Source organism: Monodelphis domestica, chromosome 3 (assembly GCF_027887165.1).
Source record: "Monodelphis domestica isolate mMonDom1 chromosome 3, mMonDom1.pri, whole genome shotgun sequence".
NCBI lineage: Eukaryota > Metazoa > Chordata > Mammalia > Didelphimorphia > Didelphidae > Monodelphis > Monodelphis domestica.
This window is the reverse complement of record NC_077229.1, coordinates 531,082,886-531,105,604: the sequence shown is the minus strand read 5'-3', so window position 1 is coordinate 531,105,604 and position 22,719 is coordinate 531,082,886. Positions and strand designations below refer to the sequence as shown.

General features: G+C 47.0%; 1 protein-coding gene across 2 annotated transcripts in view; it reads right to left on the bottom strand.

Annotated features, from left to right (window-relative positions):
• The window catches only part of CDC42SE2 (CDC42 small effector 2), a 119,126-nt gene that overhangs the window by 53,185 nt on the left and 43,222 nt on the right, over positions 1-22,719 (bottom strand). For both annotated transcript variants that reach the window (XM_007486206.3, XM_001364151.4), the window contains exon 2: positions 8,979-9,279. In XM_007486206.3, the coding sequence (XP_007486268.1) occupies positions 8,979-9,032 (54 nt within the window). In that variant the 5' untranslated portion in view covers positions 9,033-9,279. The remainder of the gene's footprint in view (positions 1-8,978; positions 9,280-22,719) is intronic.

Below are 22,719 nucleotides of genomic sequence, written 5' to 3'. Positions count from 1 at the left end.
GCTTTTTCTGGAGGCAATTTGTGAATACTTCCTATTGGATTTTCGTATTCTTCTACATTTAGAAGTTTTGAGCCATTCTCTTTTATTATTTCCTTCGTGATAATTTTAAGGTTTTCTGTCTTGTGTTCCTCTGGGATCCTTACGTTGTCCACATGCAGACTCTCCTGGAGATTCTTAGGTTTTAAATTCTGTTCTTGTTTCTCTTTCCAAAGCTCAAGAACAGCAGATTGTCTTTCCAGGTTTTCCTAAACTTCTACTGGATCTTCTGTGCCATCAAATGGTGGATCATTTTACTTCATTCTGCAGAACTGACTCACAGATGCATGAGCTTGTTAGTTGGTCAGGATGACATAACTCCTTCTTTCATTATTTTTTCCTGATGATTTATGTATATGTTCCAGGTCTCTGTGATTTCTTCTAGGTCCTAAAAGCTTTGAAACTTTTAGTGTCCTTGCCAAGACAAACTCGGGAATTATGTGAACCCAACTACAAAACACTTTTCACACAATTAAAACTAGATCTAAACAATTGGAAAAACTTTCATTGCTGCTGTGTAGGATGAGCTAACAATAATAAAAATGACAATTCGACCCAAATTAATCTACTTAATCAGCGTCATTTCTATCAAACTACCAGAAAACTTTTTTATAGAATTAGAAAAATAACAAAATTCATATGGAAGAACACAAGACCAAGAATATCAAGGGAACGACTGAAGAACAAAAGGAAGGACGGGGACCTGGTAGATCAGATCTTAAGCAGTACAACAAAGCAGCGGTCATCAAAACAACACGGTGCTGGCCAAGTGACTGAAGGGTGAAGCAACTGAGTAGGGATAATGACCTCAGCAAGATGAATGTTCAAGAAACCCGAAGATCCCAGCTGGTGGGACAAGAACCAAATTGGAAAATCGCATGGGAGAGACTAAGTTTAGATCAACATCTCACACCTTATACCAAGATCAATTCATAATGGGTAAATGACGAATATAAAGAGGGAAATTGTTAGTAAAATATCTGTCAGATCTGTGGGAAAGAAAAGAATTTAAGACCAAGTACGAGAGAGAGAGAACATTATGAAATGTAAAATGAATAATTTTGATGACATTAAATTAAAACGGTTTTGTACAAACAAAACCAATGCAACCAAATTTAGAAGGGAAGCAACAAATTGGGAAAAAGATTTCATGCCAAAAACCTCTGACATGGGTCTGATTTCTCACACTGATATGGAGCTACGTCAAGTGTACCAAAAATCAAGCCATTCCCCAATTGGCAAATGGTCAAGTGCCACGAATAGGCCGTTTTCAGAAAAAGAAAGCCCATGAAATTCCTGGTGTCCGGCCCTCCCGCCCAGCTCTTCCTTCCCTGGTTGCTCGTGTGTGACTCCCTCCCTGTTGACTGTCCTTTCCTCGGGGGCCAGGCAAAGGCGTCTCAACCTCCTCCTAGACTGGGGCCATTCGCAGTCAGCAGCTCACTCCTGGGGAGTCGGATTAATGAGCTCTTCCCTCCGGCCTGACCCAGGCGGGGCTGTGCAGGTCTACCTGGACACCCCGGGTCCTGGCTGGCTTCTTTGGCCCAGGACAGCAGCGCAGCTCCCCGAACAGGCAGCGGAGACTTTCGGGCAGTTCAGAGCTTGGCCGTAGCGATGCTTCCAAGTTGTCCTTCCCAGCAGGCTCTTGTTCCTGAGGGTCTCGGACCCACCCGGCCCTCCAGGCCTGAGGAAACCCCCACGATGCGCAGCCGGGGGCTCCCCAGCACTGCCACGGGAGGGGCCTGGATGGAAGCGAGCCGGCGCCACTCCCGCCAATGGTGGGGTGGGGAGGGGGCTGAGAAGACATCAAGGCCCCTTCTGGATTCTTGTTGTCCTAGCCCAGGGGAAGGGAAGTGCTTTCTCTTTAGCTCCTAATCTACCTTCCAGAGAGCTGCAAAGAACAAGTCTGCCATCTTGCTGCTCACGTGACCCAGCAGGGAAACAAGCAAATATCAGAGGAAAAAGAATATTTATGGGAAGAAACCCACATTAGAGACAGCAGGGCTCCCCAGACTCTGCCCAGGGGTCTGGTCACTGTCCCTCGGACCGCTGGAGGGCCGGACGGTGAAAAAGACTGAACAAACCTGTGGACATTGTGCGGGACGGCGGAGGCTGCCGCGCTGGCTGGGGTGGGCCTGTCGCACCTTGCACAGCCCCATCCCCGCCACCACCATGCCGGGCAGCCGTACACCCAGGGCAGAATCCAGCACTGCCACCACCATACTGGGCAGCCGTACACCCAGGGCGGAATCCAGCACTGCCACCACCGTGCCGGGCAGCCGTACACACAGGGCGGAATCCAGCACTGCCACCACCGTGCCGGGCAGCCGTACACACAGGGCGGAATCCAGCACTGCCACCACCATACTGGGCAGCAGTACACCCAGGGCGGAATCCAGCACTGCCACCACCGTGCCGGGCAGCTGTACACACAGGGCGGAATCCAGCACTGCCACCACCATACTGGGCAGCCGTACACCCAGGGCGGAATCCAGCACTGCCACCACCGAGCCGGGCAGCTGTACACACAGGGCGGAATCCAGCACTGCCACCACCGAGCCGGGCAGCTGTACACACAGGGCGGAATCCAGCACTGCCACCACCGTGCCGGGCAGCAGTACACCCAGGGCGGAATCCAGCACTGCCACCACCGTGCCGGGCAGCCGTACACACAGGGCGGAATCCAGCACTGCCACCACCATACTGGGCAGCAGTACACCCAGGGCGGAATCCAGCACTGCCACCACCGTGCCAGGCAGCAGTACACCCAGGGCGGAATCCAGCACTGCCACCACCATACTGGGCAGCAGTACACCCAGGGCGGAATCCAGCACTGCCACCACCATACTGGGCAGCCATACACCCAGGGCGGAATCCAGCACTGCCACCACCATACTGGGCAGCAGTACACCCAGGGCGGAATCCAGCACTGCCACCACCGTGCCAGGCAGCAGTACACCCAGGGCGGAATCCAGCACTGCCACCACCATACTGGGCAGCAGTACACCCAGGGCGGAATCCAGCACTGCCACCACCATACTGGGCAGCCATACACCCAGGGCGGAATCCAGCACTGCCACCACTGTGCCGGGCAGCAGTACACCCAGGGCGGAATCCAGCACTGCCACCACTGTACTGGGCAGCCATATACCCAGGGCGGAATCCAGCACTGCCACCACCATACTGGGCAGCCATACACCCAGGGCAGAATCCAGCACTGCCACCACCATACTGGGCAGCCGTACACCCAGGGCGGAATCCAGCACTGCCACCACTGTGCCGGGCAGCAGTACACCCAGGGCGGAATCCAGCACTGCCACCACCATACTGGGCAGCCATACACCCAGGGCGGAATCCAGCACTGCCACCACTGTGCCGGGCAGCAGTACACCCAGGGCGGAATCCAGCACTGCCACCACCGAGCCGGGCAGCAGTACACCCAGGGCGGAATCCAGCACTGCCACCACCATACTGGGCAGCCGTACACCCAGGGCAGAATCCAGCACTGCCACCACCATACTGGGCAGCAGTACACACAGGGCGGAATCCAGCACTGCCACCACCGAGCCGGGCAGCTGTACACACAGGGCGGAATCCAGCACTGCCACCACCGTGCCGGGCAGCAGTACACCCAGGGCGGAATCCAGCACTGCCACCACCGTGCCGGGCAGCAGTACACCCAGGGCGGAATCCAGCACTGCCACCACCATACTGGGCAGCAGTACACCCAGGGCGGAATCCAGCACGGCCACCACCATACTGGGCAGCAGTACACCCAGGGCGGAATCCAGCACTGCCACCACCGTGCCGGGCAGCCGTACACACAGGGCGGAATCCAGCACTGCCACCACCATACTGGGCAGCAGTACACCCAGGGCGGAATCCAGCACTGCCACCACCGTGCCAGGCAGCAGTACACCCAGGGCGGAATCCAGCACTGCCACCACCATACTGGGCAGCCGTACACCCAGGGCAGAATCCAGCACTGCCACCACCATACTGGGCAGCAGTACACACAGGGCGGAATCCAGCACTGCCACCACCGAGCCGGGCAGCTGTACACACAGGGCGGAATCCAGCACTGCCACCACCATACTGGGCAGCAGTACACCCAGGGCGGAATCCAGCACTGCCACCACCGTGCCAGGCAGCAGTACACCCAGGGCGGAATCCAGCACTGCCACCACCGTGCCAGGCAGCAGTACACCCAGGGCGGAATCCAGCACTGCCACCACCATACTGGGCAGCAGTACACCCAGGGCGGAATCCAGCACTGCCACCACTGTGCCGGGCAGCAGTACACCCAGGGCAGAATCCAGCACTGCCACCACCGTGCCGGGCAGCAGTACACCCAGGGCGGAATCCAGCACTGCCACCACCATACTGGGCAGCAGTACACACAGGGCGGAATCCAGCACTGCCACCACCGTGCCAGGCAGCAGTACACACAGGGCGGAATCCAGCACTGCCACCACCGTGCCGGGCAGCAGTACACCCAGGGCGGAATCCAGCACTGCCACCACTGTACTGGGCAGCCATATACCCAGGGCGGAATCCAGCACTGCCACCACCGTGCCGGGCAGCAGTACACCCAGGGCGGAATCCAGCACTGCCACCACCATACTGGGCAGCAGTACACCCAGGGCAGAATCCAGCACTGCCACCACCGAGCCGGGCAGCAGTACACCCAGGGCGGAATCCAGCACGGCCACCACCGTGCCAGGCAGCAGTACACCCAGGGCGGAATCCAGCACTGCCACCACCATACTGGGCAGCAGTACACCCAGGGCGGAATCCAGCACTGCCACCACCATACTGGGCAGCAGTACACACAGGGCGGAATCCAGCACTGCCACCACCATACTGGGCAGCCGTACACCCAGGGCGGAATCCAGCACTGCCACCACCATACTGGGCAGCAGTACACCCAGGGCGGAATCCAGCACTGCCACCACCGAGCCGGGCAGCTGTACACACAGGGCGGAATCCAGCACTGCCACCACCATACTGGGCAGCCGTACACCCAGGGCGGAATCCAGCACTGCCACCACTGTGCCGGGCAGCAGTACACCCAGGGCGGAATCCAGCACTGCCACCACTGTACTGGGCAGCAGTACACCCAGGGCGGAATCCAGCACTGCCACCACCGTACTGGGCAGCAGTACACCCAGGGCGGAATCCAGCACTGCCACCACTGTACTGGGCAGCAGTACACCCAGGGCGGAATCCAGCACTGCCACCACCGAGCCGGGCAGCTGTACACACAGGGCGGAATCCAGCACTGCCACCACCATACTGGGCAGCAGTACACCCAGGGCGGAATCCAGCACTGCCACCACTGTGCCGGGCAGCAGTACACCCAGGGCGGAATCCAGCACTGCCACCACCATACTGGGCAGCAGTACACCCAGGGCGGAATCCAGCACTGCCACCACCATACTGGGCAGCCATATACCCAGGGCGGAATCCAGCACTGCCACCACCATACTGGGCAGCAGTACACCCAGGGCGGAATCCAGCACTGCCACCACCGTGCCAGGCAGCAGTACACCCAGGGCGGAATCCAGCACTGCCACCACTGTGCCGGGCAGCAGTACACCCAGGGCGGAATCCAGCACTGCCACCACCGTGCCGGGCAGCCGTACACACAGGGCGGAATCCAGCACTGCCACCACCATACTGGGCAGCAGTACACACAGGGCGGAATCCAGCACTGCCACCACCATACTGGGCAGCAGTACACCCAGGGCGGAATCCAGCACTGCCACCACCATACTGGGCAGCCATACACCCAGGGCGGAATCCAGCACTGCCACCACCGTGCCGGGCAGCAGTACACCCAGGGCGGAATCCAGCACTGCCACCACCGAGCCGGGCAGCAGTACACCCAGGGCGGAATCCAGCACTGCCACCACCATACTGGGCAGCAGTACACCCAGGGCGGAATCCAGCACTGCCACCACCATACTGGGCAGCAGTACACCCAGGGCGGAATCCAGCACGGCCACCACCGTGCCGGGCAGCCGTACACCCAGGGCGGAATCCAGCACTGCCACCACTGTGCCGGGCAGCAGTACACCCAGGGCGGAATCCAGCACTGCCACCACCGTGCCGGGCAGCCGTACACCCAGGGCGGAATCCACTCCCCAGGCTGACGTCTTCCATGGTGCAGCCACATGATCCTTTGTGAGACGCCTCGTTCTCCTTCAGCTACTCTCAGAACAAGGCGCCACGCCGAGGATGACGTCACCGGAAGTAGGGCTGTACGGGAGTGCCGCCGTGCTTTGTGGTGCCACCACTGCCAGGGCTCCTCTCACTGACCACTCACGAAAGAGGGGCCCCTTCCGGAAGTGCAGTGGGGGCCGGATACGTGGCCTCGGGGGTCACATGTGGCCTGTGGGCCGTAGTGTGGGGACCCCTGATCTACATCATCATAATTATGTAATGCCAACTAAAGTGATTCTGAGGCTTTATCACATACCTATCAGACTGGCAAAGATAAGACACAAAAATGACAAAGTTGAGAAAGGCTGAAGGAAACCAGGAACACTGATGCACGACTGTGAATTTGCATCCTACAATTTGGGAAAGCGATTTTGAGCTGCCTTAAAAAGTCATTGTGGAACATGTGCCTTGACTCACTATCTTCTCATGACACCGAATGAAGAAGACTATTTAAAGAGCAGCCTGTTTGGTGGTGGCAAAAAACTGGCCAAAAGGGGGCAACCCCTTAATTTGGGAATGGTTGAATGAATTAAGTCACATGACTGTAACTGACTATTATTGTTTCATAAGAAATGATGAAAAGAATGATTTCAAAGAAACCGGGGAAGATCTGCACGAACTATTTGCAGAGAGCTGGATCAATGGAACAATTTGTGCTATAATAACAATACTGTAAAAAAAGGAAAATTCTGAAAAACACAATGCCATTATTCCATAGGACCAAAAGATGAAGAATTCTATCAACTTTCAGACAAGAATGAGATGAACATTTTTTGTATGTGGCCAGCTTGGGAATTTGTTTTGATCAACTATACTTATTTGTTACAAGGTTTTTGTATTTCTTTTTTTGTTTGTTTTAGTAACAGGAGGTAGTTGAAGAAAAAATAAATGCTAAATAATTGAAAATTTTAAATTTTAAAACATTTTAAAATAGCTTTTAAACAGATGTTTAGGGACTCAAAAAGCAAAAGGGAAAAAAGACATATTGAACATAGAGAAGTGCTATAATAGGAATTTGGTGGGGAATAAACAAGAGAGAAACATATAAAAATCCAGATTTATCGGTTGGGAAGGGGAGAAAGGAAAAGGGGATAAGAGAATTATTACAAGTTATCTAAAACTCTAATTTCTATACATTTACCTTAGCTAAACAGTCATTTTCCCAATCACCAAGTCTCCCAAATGGAGTCCCATCAAATGGGTCAGGATCCTTAGGTGATAACTGTCCAGTGGAGAAGTCAAGCTGCCAGCAGCCAGTTCAAAAGATTCCTCTCCTCAGAAGCCAGAAGTATGTTTTTCCATCGTCCAACCTCAGGAGAGAAGAGGCCAGACAGCTGGGACTTGGAACCTCCCCCAGATCTCGCCCTTGAGGCTCCCAGGTGATTCCCAGTTTGCTGCAGAACGGCCTCCCCTGTCCCCCTGGAGTATCTGCAGTGTCTAAAGGGGGCCGAGACTTCATGAAATGCCTGGCTGGCCGACTGAAGGATGAACTGGAGTGACGGGGACCGTGGAGGGAGATCCATCGGGCTGCCAACCGAGAGAGTTCAACTGAGAGACGAGCAGGATCTGAACGAGACTCATGGCTGGGCGGAGGAAGAAAAGGAGGACCAGAGCCAGAGATGCTGTGAAGTTCTGGACACCGAGATCCGTCGGCTGAGGGAATGCGTGGGGTCAAGTCTGGGGCACTGCAAGAACGGCGGGGCTCTTCACAGAAGAAGGGAAGGTCCGGGGAGACGATGGAGGGGAGCTGGCAATATCTATGGGGCCACCAACTGATGAGGGAGCAGCTGGTGCGGGCCTGGAGATCAGGGAAGGGAGCAGGGCCACCTGGAGGTCGCCGGGTTGATCAGTAAGCCCGAGGGAGCGCCCAAGACCCCCGAGGGAGGGAATGCCAACAACCAAGTCCAGGGGCCCAGGCGTGGGGCAGGCCACCCTATCCGGGAGGCCAAGTGGCACTTCCCACGTTCAGAGGCTGCTCGAGAGTGTCAGAGGGAGGGATTTCGATGACCCGAAGAGGGTGAGGTCAAAGGTCAAAAGAGAAGAAACGAAAGTCAGAGAACGAGAGAGCAGGTTCAGATAAAGGGAGGCGGAGACAAGCAGGAGAACTATAAAAGGGAAGTATTGAATTGGGATGGAATTTTTCAAACCAGGCTATTCGTGATAGATCAGTACTTGGTCTAAAATGCTCTTTTTGTTTTGCGCAGACTAGTTTTTATACCATTTGTGTGTCAAGTATTGGATAACTAAAAGTTATCTAAGAAACAAGTTATACATTAGAAAAATTACTTTTTTAGAATCCCCTCGTTTGTAGATGGAAGTTTTAGCTCAATGTAAAAAAAACAACCCATCAAGAAAACATTTAAACATTGAAAGAAAAAAAATCCTACTTTACAGAAAAACAAAACTATTGTCACAGCATTGTGCTGATTTCCAAAAAAAGGTCCGTAAGTCTTCAAAGTGGCTCAGCATTCCTTACACTGTTCTCGGCCGCTGTCACTGTCCTCTCCCCAGTATCAACTGCTCAAAACCTCCTCGACCTTCGCGAGGAAACGTCTCGGGGACCGTCTCCTCTTAAAGGGACGGGGCCAAAACCCAACAGGGACTCCACCACTGCGTCTTCCCCCTCTAGCAAGGGCTCCCTAAGAACTCCGGGGCGCGGGCGTCACCCGTCGCCATCGGGGCCCTCTTCATCCGCCCCGTCAGCACGGCGCCATACTTACAGGCTGAGGCTGCTCTGCGATGCAGCAATTGAAGCACAACCAGAACTCGCTCATGCTGGCGACCCAAAGCGCAAAGAAAGCTCTCGGTGACGGCTTCGAGCCGGCTCCAGAACCTCCCCCAAGAGCTGCTCCCGGCCCGGTCAGTGCGTCATCTGAGCCCGAGGACTCGCGCCTCACGCAGCCATTCGGGCGCAGAAAGGTTCTGTCTTCGCTTCCGTGGCCAAGCCTCTTAGCTCTGGATCACCAGCAAAGTCTTAGAAACCAACAAGAGGCGGCTCGCGCCGAGGACACAAGCGATTTCCTAGAAAGGAAGAAGAAAGAAGTCAAACAGAACTTGGGACCAACGTGTGCGGTCCGATAGTTTTCCAGAGAGGGCAGTGTGAGGGCTCACTCAACAGCCCCAGCCGCCTTCTCTGGGCCCTCTGACCGCCTCCACGCCCAAGCGGGAGGGGACGGCCGTGGACGGAGGGCGCAGAACCTCTTCTTGCCTTGTACGCCTCGGCCACGTCGCACTCCGAGCGACACGTTCCGGGGGTTGTCGATTGCTTTTTTTTCTTACTGACACGTTCAAGGGTTCATTTCAACTAAAGCGACGGGATTTTTCTGCCCTCAAAAAACTTTTGTAAGAGTTCAAATTAGTTTCTCCCTGCTAGAGGCATTCCATTTTATAAGGTTTATTAAAGATTGAAATATAAAGAAAATACGAAATAAGAAAGCACGTGTCTAGGTGGGCCGAGAGGCCCGATTCAACCTCACCTACAGCACGAAAAGGCCCGTCTGCTCCGAAGCGGCAGCAGCTTTTACCGCCAGGTTAAATAGAAATTTTAACCTCGCCCAGGTGGAAATCTCAGTGAGATTAGAGGGCATTCTGGGAGCTAGCAAGGACGTCTGGGGACTCGAGTCCGGAGTTCAAGTCTCCATTTTTACACTTTAAGGAAAGTCTAGTCATTATACTAAGTGTGGTCGTTTTTATGAGAAGGAAGAATGATAAAAAGTGTAGGAAAGCAGCAGACAATGACAATACATCAAATTAAAATAAATATTTTCCCAGAGTTTCTTTACATCTCTTTGATGAAACTTGTTGACATAGAAGTTGAAAAAAATAAATTGTTTCTACTATTTAATGGCTTAAACGATGAAAGATCCTAATTATTTCTAAAAATGGCAATCAAATGATGTGCTAACCTTTATTAGCATACTATAATTCATATCTATCTAGAACTAATTTAATGCTGGGAGGTTTGTGTGACAAACCACATTATACAGTGTTCAGATATTGTCTTTCCAGAGTTCTTTGAAGCCTAGGGCCTGTGAGATTAGAACAAATATAATTAAAAGAGAGAAAAACATTTTTTTTTTCTTAAGAGGAAAGTAATTATGACCATCGGTGACCATCTAAGGAATACTATTTCCCAATTTGTTTTTTACATTTAATCTGATGAAAAATAAATAATGATTGCAATCATTCAAATGAGGATAAAACCTAACTTTAACAAATAAATCAAGGAAATGTGAGACAGTGCAAGCATGCAGAATGCTTGCCCTGGAGTAAGGAAATTCTGAATTCAAATCCACTCTCTGGCACATACTGACTGGTTTCTTATCAATCTGGATAAGTCCCTCAATCCTTCAATCAATCAATCATGTGAAGATTGGATTTAGCTATTTCCTGATTGTAACAATGAAGATACTTAGTTTAACAAAATCAGGAATGTCTTGGGAACTCTAAATTACTCCACCCTACTTAGACCTTACTTTAGGGGAAGATAATGTTGTCATTTCCTGATTAAACAATGAAGGTACCTAAGTCTTACCTTATAGTGAAGCTAGAACTTTAAGCTAAGTCTATTTTAAGATCTTAATACAAAAAGGTGTTAAGTAACTATAAAGGTTAAATTAATCACAAAAAGGTTAAGTAAATCACAAAAGGTGAACTTATCGAAGTGTTAAGTTACTCTAAAGATATAATCTAGCCAAAGGAGATGAGAACTAAAGAATGGGCATTTAGAGGAGGAGACACAAGAGTGAAAGGTCTATATATTGGCTCATTTCCTCTCTCCGGTACCTTTGGCGGCGGAGAGTTGGCTGATAGCAGCGTGCTGGGCCTTTTGGCATCTTAGCGTGACTACAAGCTATTGTCCAGTTCAGTGGTGAGTTTCTAGCTGAGTTTTCCTCCTTTACTTTCCAACTTTATCCTCTTAGAAGTCTCTAATCTTCTTCAGAGACCTAGAGGTGGGGATTTTAAAACTCCCCCTGGCACAGGCCAGGCAGGAGAAATCCTATATCCTCTTCCCCCCTTCTCCTTAAATTCCTTCCCTCTATATTAATTAAATTACCAGACTGACTTGGATATTTTATTTGGGATTTTCCCTGGTGACCAATTGACTCTAGATTTTAAGTCACAACCCTAAAATTATCTTTACAATCAACAAGTTTTAATGAAGTGTAAACTATGTGACGGGCACTTTACTGGTCAGTGTCTGACCATTCCTCTTCATCCTCTTTGTCATATCCTCACTAAAGTATGTCACCTAAGGCTCTATCCCAGGCCTCATCTTCTTCCATACTTTATCTTTTTTTTTACTGGCTTTTGAAAATTTAATTGTTTTATGAATTTAACAAATATAAATATTTAACAGAGGAAAAGGGTTGTAAATGAAACCACATACTTTGGGGTTTTTTTAATGAGTTTTTATTGATGTCTGGCTTTCTCATTATACTTACTTCATCATACTTATCAACAGTATATCTCTCCCTCTACCTCTCCTTTCCAGGATGTTATGTAACAATAGTACTTTTTTTGTTGTTTGTTTTTTATTTAAAAAATTTATTTTTACTGATTGTTTATTTTTCCCTTTCAAGTCCCCCAACAGTATTTATAATAGCTTGTGAAAAAAAAAAACCTGTTTTTGAAATTTTTGCTTTTAGTATTTAACAAGTAACAAGACAAGGGGAAAAGAAGCACTGACTAGAGGGCAGGGCATCTGACTTGGCTTCAAATACTGCTTCATATACTTACAGACTATCTGATGCTGGACAAATTACTTAGTGACTTTGTGTCCACATCTAGAAAAGGAGGGAATTGGAAAAGCCTTTTTAAGGTCCCTTCCAGCTTTATCTATGACTGTGATTATATGAAGTATTTCCCACACTAAAGTCCCACAGTAAATTTTCCTCATGAAGCCTGTAACAAGAAGTTAAACACACATGCAAAAGTTAGTTCATGATCAGTCATCAACTCTGAAGTGGTAGGTTTCCCTATAAGTTGAAATTATAGCTTTTCAACATGGATCACATTTGTATTCATTGTCCAACAGTATGAAATCACTGATATTTCCAAATACCTTCCCTTCAACTGAGGGCTTAAGCATTTTATCTCTAGTATGAATTTTCTTGTGAGTCTTATAAGTTTGCTTCTGCCTGAAGGACTTTCCACACTCATTACATTTTTAAAGGGTCTCTCTGCAGTGTGGATTCTCTCCTGTTCAGGAAGGTAATGCTTTTGCATAAAAGCCTTCCCACATTCATTACATGTATAGGGCTTCTCCCCAGTGTGGATTCTCTGATGAACAACAAAGGATCCCCTTAGGTCGAAGTCTTTCCCACATTCATCACACATAACATTTCTCTTGCTTATGAGTTTTCTGATGTATTCGAAAGTATCCCCAGTTCCTGAAGGTTTTCCCACAGTCACTACATGTATAATGTTTCTCTCCCTGATTTTCCCTAGGTATACTATGTCCTCCTCTGTCTCTGAAAGCTTTTCCACCTTCAGCACATTGAAGAGGTTTCTCTCCAGCATGAATTCTTTTATGGATGTTAAGCTGTCCCACTACTTGGAAAGTTTTCCCACATTCATTACATTCAAAGAACTTCTCTCCAGTAGGAATCACGTTGAGTTTTTTACGGTTTTCCTTCTGGCAAAAGGTTTTTCCATAGTCAATAAATACACTCATGGAGCTTCTCCCCAGTATGGATCTTTTGATGACAAACAAAGGACGTCTTGTCAGTGAGCTCTTTTCCCAGTTGTTATATGAATAGGGTCTCTCTCCGGTGTGGATTCTTTCATGCTAACTGCTTTCCCACACTGGTTACATTCATAGGGTTTCTCCCAAGTGTGAATTCTCTGGTGATCATTAAGGTGTTTGTATTGGCTGAAAGCTTCCCCACATTCATTACCTAGAAAGGGCTTCTCTCCAGTATGGATTCTTTGAAAGCTCTTCCACAGTCATTACACACACAGGGTTTCTGTTTCTCTCCAGTATGGATTCTCTGGTGGTGGATAAGATGGGCTTCCCGGCTGTCGCCTTTTGTACATTCATCACATTGAAAAGGCTTCTCTCCGGTGGGGATTCTCTGATGGGCAATAAGGCAGGAGCTACTGCTGAAGCTTCTCCCACATGGACTGCCTGTTTGGTGTTTCTTTCCATTGAGCAATTCACGGTACTGAAGGAGGTCGCAGTGGCAAAGGGCAGGTTTCTTACGGTTAGTTACCAGCTGTCTTCCCTAGGGAGTCCCATCAAGGTCACTTATGCCTGACAATTGTTGAATTGTGGGGCGGGTTGATGGCGCTCTGCTCCCACAGTCGCTCTTTGTCTGGGAACAAGAACAGAGCTAACTCGAATCTCTTCCCAAAAGCACTCTGCGCATGAACATCCAATTCAGAGCCTGCTCTGGGATTGCAGTCTCTCCGTCCCCTTATCTGAGGGTCTCTTCTTGATGGATGCTTCCATAAAAATGCCGCGATTCACAGATGAGTCTTAGCCCCACCCCTAGCACTAAGCATCTTGGCAAATGGCCCTCGGGGTCTCCTCCCTCCAAGAGGGAGATCACAGGAGATTTGGGGGCTGGCAGTGCGTAGCGAGGGAGACAAAGTTCTGATCGTTCTCCAGCATCCTGTCCCTGTACAGATCCTTCTGAGCTGGCTCCAAGCGTCTCCACTCCTTCTGGGAGAAGTCCGCAGCCACATCTTGGACCATCACGGACTCCACGGGCCGGCCATCAGGAGTGCAGAAGTCATTCTCTCCTCCTCTGTTCTTCTTCCCCCTGGAAAGGCAGAATCTGAAAACGGAGCCCTCCTCCAGCCTCAGGTCTGGCTCCTCCATAGTTCCGCCTACACCTTGCCTGGATGACTACTCCACGCCCCTTCCTGCCCCTGCCCTTGGCCCCAAGGGACCACAGCTGCCTCCAGCCAGTGCAATGCCCCAATAGTGCTTTTGTGCTGCTCCTCTCCAAAAGGGAAAAAAACCAGAACCGATCAACACACTGAAAAAGCACGAACAAACCCGGGATGTGTAAATCCCACCTCCACAAAGGAACGGGACAGGCAGTGCGATCTGTTACACCCCTTTGGGCTGCTTGCTCCTCCTCCTCATCAGCTCAGCAGATCTCTGCAGGCTTCAGTGCTTCGATCGATACCGCATCCACGGATCCAGCGACCGAGAAGCGTCCCTACTGTTTCCGATCGGTTGCTCTCGCAAAGAGGGCTTCTCCAGACGGCCTGGAGCAAATGGGAACCTTCCTCTTATCTGCAGACTGTCTGTCACCTTCAAGGCGGCTGGAGCAGTTTGGGGGAGCAGGTGCTCCTCTCCGCCCCTTCTGCCGGGAGAAGTCTTCCCACGCGGGGACAGTCACCAACCCATGGACCCACGCGGACGAGGAGCCCGTCGGTAACCACCCTCGTTTAGCCTATCTGCCAAGACAGCTTCCGTATGGCACAGCGCAAGCTCTCCCTCCAGAAATACTCTCCTTAAGTCCCTCGATAGAGCAGCCTTTGGGGTGGCTAGTTGGGGCCAGTAGTTTCGTTTGTTCTGATGCTATAATACCAGGACACGGAATAGAGCTGAAAGATAGTCTATCCCTGACAGTCTACTCTCACCACAGGACTAATCTGACAGAGGAATCGTCAGGCTTTCATCGTCATTTAGATGTCACGCCTTGGTCTTTGGGACCCGTCATTGGGGGCAGGGCTCATGGGAAAGTCGAGGGACCTGGGGAAGGTGAACACTCACTCTCCTTCCTGGAAGCCCATTCCCAAGGCTCATGATTAGCCCATCATTTCTCGACACTCACACGTCTCAGGCACTCGTCTAAAGGGACATCACTCTAAAAGTTCTGCTTTTCTATTTCGAGTTACTTGCAGAAATTCCTAGATGTTTTCTGCTACAATATTTTATATATTTGGACAACATATTTCTGCTCTGTATTTCTTGCAAAGCATCTCCATGTCATTTCGTCTGCTTCTTTAGACTCTCATTTTCTGATTTACACTCCATAATTAGCCTGGTAGATTATGATCTGTGTTTCTTCCAGAGTTCAAGCAAATCTGCCTTCTCACTTCTTTCATCTTTTGGCCCTGGGTGAGTTCTTGATCCTTTCTATCAATACAGCCTCCCTGATCATTCTCTCTATCACAGATCATGAGACTGCCAATCTACTCATTCCTCTCAATTCACTTGGCGAGGTGGGTGAGTTGGAATACTACGGGCTCCCCACTGCTATTTCCAAGCTATCCTTTCATCACCATCACTGTTATCCTTTGAGCTTTCAAGGGCATAGACCAATGTCTCCCAACACACATAATAATGCATTTTCTCAAAATTAGATTCAGTTTTAAAAATTAGACAAAAACAGATCAATCCCTTTCATAGCTAAAAATAGATGTATTCTTAACCTGAGAAGAAACTGAAAAAAACGATAGATCTAACAGTGATTTAATATCACTAAGCATTTCTCGACAACCAAAATAAATGCATTTAGAAAAAAGGTGGTCCGAAGGCTCCCCATCTCCATTTACACAAGTATTAGCTTTTAGGATTATTTCCATAACACAATGCTTAGGTTTGCTTCAGATAAGAAAAATACAGTTCTGGGTGTCATCAAATCTTCTTTACACGTTGACCCAAGAGTTTCCCCCGCGCCCATCACATCCTTTTTCTTACATCGCAAGCTCACTGGACAAGGGGTAGAGGACTACTCTCTCTGCATACTCAGGCAGGCACGGCACCCAACTGCTGACTCCTGGCATTTCCTAGCGGCTCCCAACCCTTATTAGGGAGGCCTGGGAAAGGTCAGCTATAATAAACATGTTTCCACCCAGAGTGACTTTCTTACACTTTCTAGCTTCATCAGCACTTGGGTCATTAATTAAGAACTGCCCTTGTGTTTACTGTCTTTACTGTCATTGGGTCAGTAGGTTTCTTGCAATAAAAAAGGGCATCTCTTTACTTGGGATCTCCGGCCTTGATCTTGACCAGGGTCTGGCTTTCGTGGGAGTTTTGGCCATCTCTCAATAAACGTATTTAGCTTGGAGTTTGGGGATTGGTGTTATAAATTTTGGCCACAATATAAAACTATATGAGGAGCAGCTGGGTAGCTCAGTGGGTGGAGAGCCAGGCCTAGAGACGGGAGGTCCTGGGTTCCAATCTGGCCTCAGACACTTCCCAGCTGTGTGACCCTGGGCAAGTCACTTGACCCCCATGGCCTAGCCCTGACCGCCCTTCTGCCTTGGAACCAATACACAGTATTGATTCCAAGATGAAAGGCAAGGGTTAAAAACAAAACAAAACGATATGAACAGTTCTCCAAAAAAAGAATGGAACAAGCTGGTCCCAGCCTAGCTTTCCATCCGTACTAAACACGATTCCCCCTCCTAGCTGTCTCCAAAATTGTCAACCTTGTCTCTGTTCCTCGCTCATAATCCGTCTTTCATCTCTGCGCCTTTGTAATGGTGGCTCCTCTTGGCACTTTTAGGCCTGGAAAGCACTCCCTCATTATTGCTGCCTCACAAAGTCCTCCCTCCCTCAAGATGCCTGACCTTCTACACACATACAAATATGCTGATACATGACAAAGTAGCACGTTATAAGGCGTAGTTTACATTTACGATGTACATATTTTTATTCGTTCTAGTGTTCCCCGTTAGAATGTGAGCCCACTGCTATTAAAGACTTTTTCATTCTTTGTTCTTGTACATTCATTGCCTGGAACATATTAAACATTCAGTAAATATCTCTTAATTGTCTGATTAATTGATTTTACTTTTCCTTTCAGAACCTCACTCAGTTGGTCAACGTCTACCATTAAAAATGAGGGCTCCAGAGGCAGAAGCAAGATGGAAGGGAAGGTACCCAGACCCACCTGATCTCTACCAAGTCACCCTCCAAAACATTAACATATAAAGCTCAAAACAAATTCTGGACCCATCATGACATAAGGACTTGGGGTTGACTGAATCATGTGAATTTTAGTTTTACTCCACCCTGCTTAGTCTTACGAATTCTAGCAACCAGGAATGCAGACACCCCCACTTAAGGATTGAGTGTGGGGGAGGAAGGTCTATGACCCGTGTGTGCTAGCAAGTGACAAATCAGAACACAACTGACCGGCCCCCTGGGCTGTCCAAAGCCAAGTTTAAGCCACCATTGGTGCATGTGAGACACAGGAAGTGACGTAAGGAACTGCCTTTATATTTCACATCACTTCCTGTGAGAGGGACTTTGGCGGACTCTTGGCAGTGGTAGTTGATGGAGGAGCTCCAGCATGGGACCTCAGTCTGCTTCCCTTAGACTGTCGCGTGGTGAGTGCAAGGCTTAATCTCCATTTCCCTGGCTTTCTAAAGGCACCAGCCTCCAAGGAGGCTCCTGATCTTGGAGGAGGCCTTGTGGCTGGGAGCTGAGCTAGATTTAATCTTCTGGGACAGCCCCTTGGCTGAGGCCTCTGAACGCCCCCTGGCCCAGACCAGGCCGGAGCAGATCTTCCCTCCCCCCCCCACTTTCATTCCTAATTTCGTCCTTCTATTGTAAATAAACCACCATAAAATTCCATTCTGACTTGAGTATTTCATTGGGATTTAGAATCCAAATCCCTGGCGACCACTAAGAAATACATTCAGTCTCAATTCTAAACGTTAGCCATAACAGTCGGCAGCCAGGGCTTCTGGAGCTCTCCTTCACGAACCGTAAAAGGGGGTCAGAGTTCCAAGAGAGAAAAGAGTGCTGGTGGTTACTCGCTGACAAAAGCACAGGTTGGGAGAGTATTTCACACACCACTCCCTGCTTCATACCACGGTGGAAGAACGGAAAGCTTATAGATCCCCAGAGCAACTTCTGAAGCCAGCTGCGCAAAGAACCTGAAGCTTGGAACAGTGCCCATTCACCACAGTTAACATCTCTAACAGTTTTTTAAGTTAAAAGAAAAGAAAAAGGCTGGAAAATGAGCAAACAACAAAAACATAAATTCAACAAAGAAAGTTATTTTGGTGACAGGGAAGACCAAAAAACAAACTCAGAAGAAGACAACAACTCAATACTGCTGCATCCAAAACCTCCAAGAAAAATACAAATTGCTCTAAAGCCCAAAAACAATTCATGGAAGAGCCCAAAAGGAATTTTAAAAATCAAATAAAAGAGAAAGAAGAAAAATTGGGGAAAGGAATGAGAGTGATGCAGAAAAGTCATGATAAGAGTCAACAGCTTGGTAAAAGAGGGAAAAAATGCCGAAGAAAATGATACCTTAAAAAAAAAAGGAATAGGGCAATTGGCAAAGGAAGTACAAAAACCCAAAGACGAGAAGAACTTAAAAAGCAGAACTGGTCAAATGTAAAAAAAGATATGTAAAAATGCAGTGAAGAGAACTCCTTAAAAGGCAGAATTGGCCATATAGAAAAAGAGGTACAAAAATTCACAAAGGAAAAGAACTTTTTAAAAAGTAGGATTAGACATATTTCAATGGGGATATGATTAGGATTTTGACGTTAAAAGATCACTCTATCGCAAATATAAATAACATGGAAATGGGTTTTGAATAATGACACATTTATAACTCAATGGGACTGTTTGTCAGCTCTGGCAGGGGGAAGGGAAGAGGGGTAGGAAAAATCATGTAACCATGGAAAAATATTCTAAATTTTTAAAAAGGTAGGAATGGTCAAATGGAAAAGGAACTACAAAAGTTCACTCAAGAAAATCATGCCTTAAAAATTAAAACTGAAGCTAATGACTCCGTGAGACATCAAGAAAAAATCGAGAAAGTAAAAAGAATGAAAAAATGGAGAAAATGTGAAATAGTTCATTGACAAAACAAATGACCTGGAAAATAAAAACAGGAGAGATCATTTAAGAATTATTAGACTACCTGAAAGTCATGATCAAAACAAGGGCTTAGATATCATCTTTCAAGAAATTACCAAAGGAAACTTGCCCTAATGTTCTAGAATGAGTGGGTAAATTAGAAATAGAAAAAAATCCACTGATCACCTCCTGAAAGAGATCCTAAGGGGACACCTCCCTGGAATATTAAAGCCAAATTCCGAAACTCCCAGGTCAAGGAGAAAATAGTACAAGTAGCTCAAAAGAAACAATTCAAATATGGAGCCATGGTCAGGCTAATCTAAGACTTAGCAGCTTCTATATTACAAGATCAGAGGGCATGGAATATGATATTCTAGAGATCCAAGGAGCTAGGACTTCAACCAAGAATCACTTACCCAGAAAAAATGAGTATGAGAAAAAAAAATGAGTATTCTATGAAATACATTCTTTGATGAATGATGAAAAGACCAGAGCTAAAAAGAAAATCTGACTCTCAAGAAAAAAGGGTCAAAAGACATTCAGTGAAGTTAATTAAACTGTTTACATACTTACATGGGAAGGTGATTCTTACAACTCCTAAGAATTTATTATTATTAAAAAGTAGTGTTCAAAGACAGAGGGCAAGAATGTGAGTTGAATATAATGGGATAATAGCTATAAAATTAAATTAAATTTACAAATATACCCAGATTCTAAAAAATTAACTTTTGCACTTACAACTATTCACAGTCAAATATACATAAATATATAGCAATATACAAAGCCCACACAAAATTTACAATATCTACATTTTTACAGACTTATTTACACACTCGCTTACCCTATGTTAAACTATGATACAATGTTATAGATAAATACATGGTGGTGTCAGGAAGATCTCCGCCCTCTGATAGTAATAAAAAAACAAACAATGTATATAGACCTATATGTGTCCTGATATTACCTAAGTGGAAGGTCCCAAATACCTTCCATCCAGGTAAGACCTCATAGGATCAATGTGAACAGACAGTACAGTGTTATATTCCAAGATGATGCCTATGTATTCATTTATTTTACATGACTACTATCACCTGGTAATAATATTGCAATAGCTTGTGAAGAATGTGTCCTAAATGTATATGCTGGATGTAACCATACTCACCAGATCGTTGGATACTCCTCTTCTGTTGTTGCCTGTCGTCCCCTTCTTACTCTGTTGGTATTGTAATATGTACTGATGCATGTATCTCTAGTGGACAGGTACTGGGTGCAAAATGATACAAAACCTCACAATCCTAATAGTCTGTCATCCTTTTCTATGCTGGATCCTTGTGCAAAATCTGTTATCCTGTCAGTGTCTGGTCTGCTGTACTCCCTCTGTGATCCTGCTATGATGTCTTCTATCTTTAGTCCTCTTCCCTGATCTAACTGCTGACATGTTGCCTGATGATAATCTCTCAGCTATCTCTCCTTCTCCTTCTCTTCCTTCTTCTACCCTAGGAACCTTTTTTAACATGTGAACAATGGAACCATGACTCTTTCTCTAAAACTTTTATTGTGGAAAGCAAAATTAAAATTACCGTAAATGGACCAACCCATAATTGTTGTGTTGCTGAGGTTTTGTTAAAATTCTTTATGTAAACTGAGTCACATGGCTTGATGTTATGCAATGAATAGATCAGAGGACCACTTTGACCTAGAAATCCCATGTCTTGCAGTTCTCTTAACCTATCTTGTAAGGCACTTATGTAGGATGCTACCAGGATGTCACCCCTAACATCAAAGCATATAGGGTTACAACTTTTGGCTTCTAAAGGTGGATGACCATACATCATTTCAAATGGTGAAACACAGATGTCAGCCCGTGGTCTCGTACAGATATAAAATAACACTAGGGATAAGATGTCTGGCCATTTTAGATGTGTCTTGGTACAGGGTTTCCTTGTCATAGTTTTGATTTCTCTATTTATTCTTTCTACTTGTCCTGAGCTTTGCGAATGGTACAGGACATGATATTTTGCAGAGATTCCCAAGTTCTCATATACTTGTTTTAAAATGCCATCTGTGAAATGGGCCCCTTTATCTGATTCAATCCTTACTGGCACTCCAAATCTTGGAACAATCTCTCTCAGAAAGATCTTAACTACAAATACTGATGTGTTTCCTAGCAAATGGAAAGGCTTCTAGCCATCTTGTCAATTTATCCACCAATACTAAGCAAAACTTGTATTTCCCGACTTTGGGCATAATTTATTTGCAGATTTTCAAAAGGGGTATAAGCTAATGGTCTCTCAGCTAGACCTCTTTTCTTAAAAACACCCTGACTGAATTTCTGACAAATAGAACAGCTGGAACAAATTTTGTTTGCCACAGTGGTAATTCCTGGGGCTAGCCACACCCTTTTTATAGTATCAACCAAAGCCTGTGACCCAAAATGGCATTTATTCTGAATAGCCTGGCAAATACGATTGAAAAATGCCTTTGGGAGTATGGCTTTCCTGTTGATGATACCCAAATTCTATTTTCTTTCCTAGCTCCAAAACTATGCTTCCATGTTTGAATCTCTGAGTCTAGATATGCCTTTTCAAGACCTTCAGATTCTACAACTGAGAAATTCATTATGTGAGCTGGGGCAATTTTGTGCAGCATAACAGGCAGTAACATCAGCATGATGATTACCTTAAGAAACTGGATCTCTACCAAAAGGATGACCTCAGCAATGTATAACAGCCAGCTCCTTTAGTTTTTAAATAGGTGCCAGCAACTCTGTAATAATCCCCACATGCGCTATCTGTTTTCCTCCTAATGTAATAAAAACTCTGTTTCCAGATGGAACCAGTATAGCAGATTGAGAATGCATAATGAGAATCTTTATAGACATTAACCCTTTTGCCTTCAGCTTACATATAAGCATGTTGTTGTTTTTTAAACCCTCACCTTCCGTCTTGGAGTCAATACTGTGTATTGGCTCCAAGGCAGAAGAGTGATATGGGCTAGGCAATGGGGGTCAAGTGACTTGCCCAGGGTCACACAGCTGGGAAGTGTCTGAGGCCAGATTTGAACCTAGGATCTCCCATCTCTAGGACTGACTCTCCATCCACTGAGCCACCCAGCTGCCCCCCATATAAGCATGTTTTAAATGTACTAAATCTACCCCTTGAGCACTAATGTTTTTGGGTAATGAACCACATACCACAGGGTCTCAAACTCAGTGACCATTGCTTCTCTATAAAATGGATACCATTTGAATGAATGATAAACTGTCTGAAAAGCACAAGGTCAGGAATGTCGAATGGTATGTCTTTCAAATCCTGCCTTGGTTGCTCTATTTGGACCACTTCAGCATAGTCACGCAATGGTTCCCCATTTGTTGGTAATATAGTGTTGCTGTATTTAAAACACTACACCTCTAGATTTGAACGTTTTCATTCCCAAGAAGAATCATGTCACATTTGGATATTCGTTGGTCAGAAAAAGCCTGAGTGCAATATTTCAACATAAGGGCTTCTATTTGGTGTAGGCAAAAGACTGTCAATGGGCACCCAAGAAATAGATCTGTAGACTTCCGCAGTAACAATGCAGCTACAGCCACTTCATGCAAGCATGGAGCTATCCCAGGTGCCATAGGGTCTTACTGTGCACTGTAATGGGTGATAATTTGGCCCTAAGTC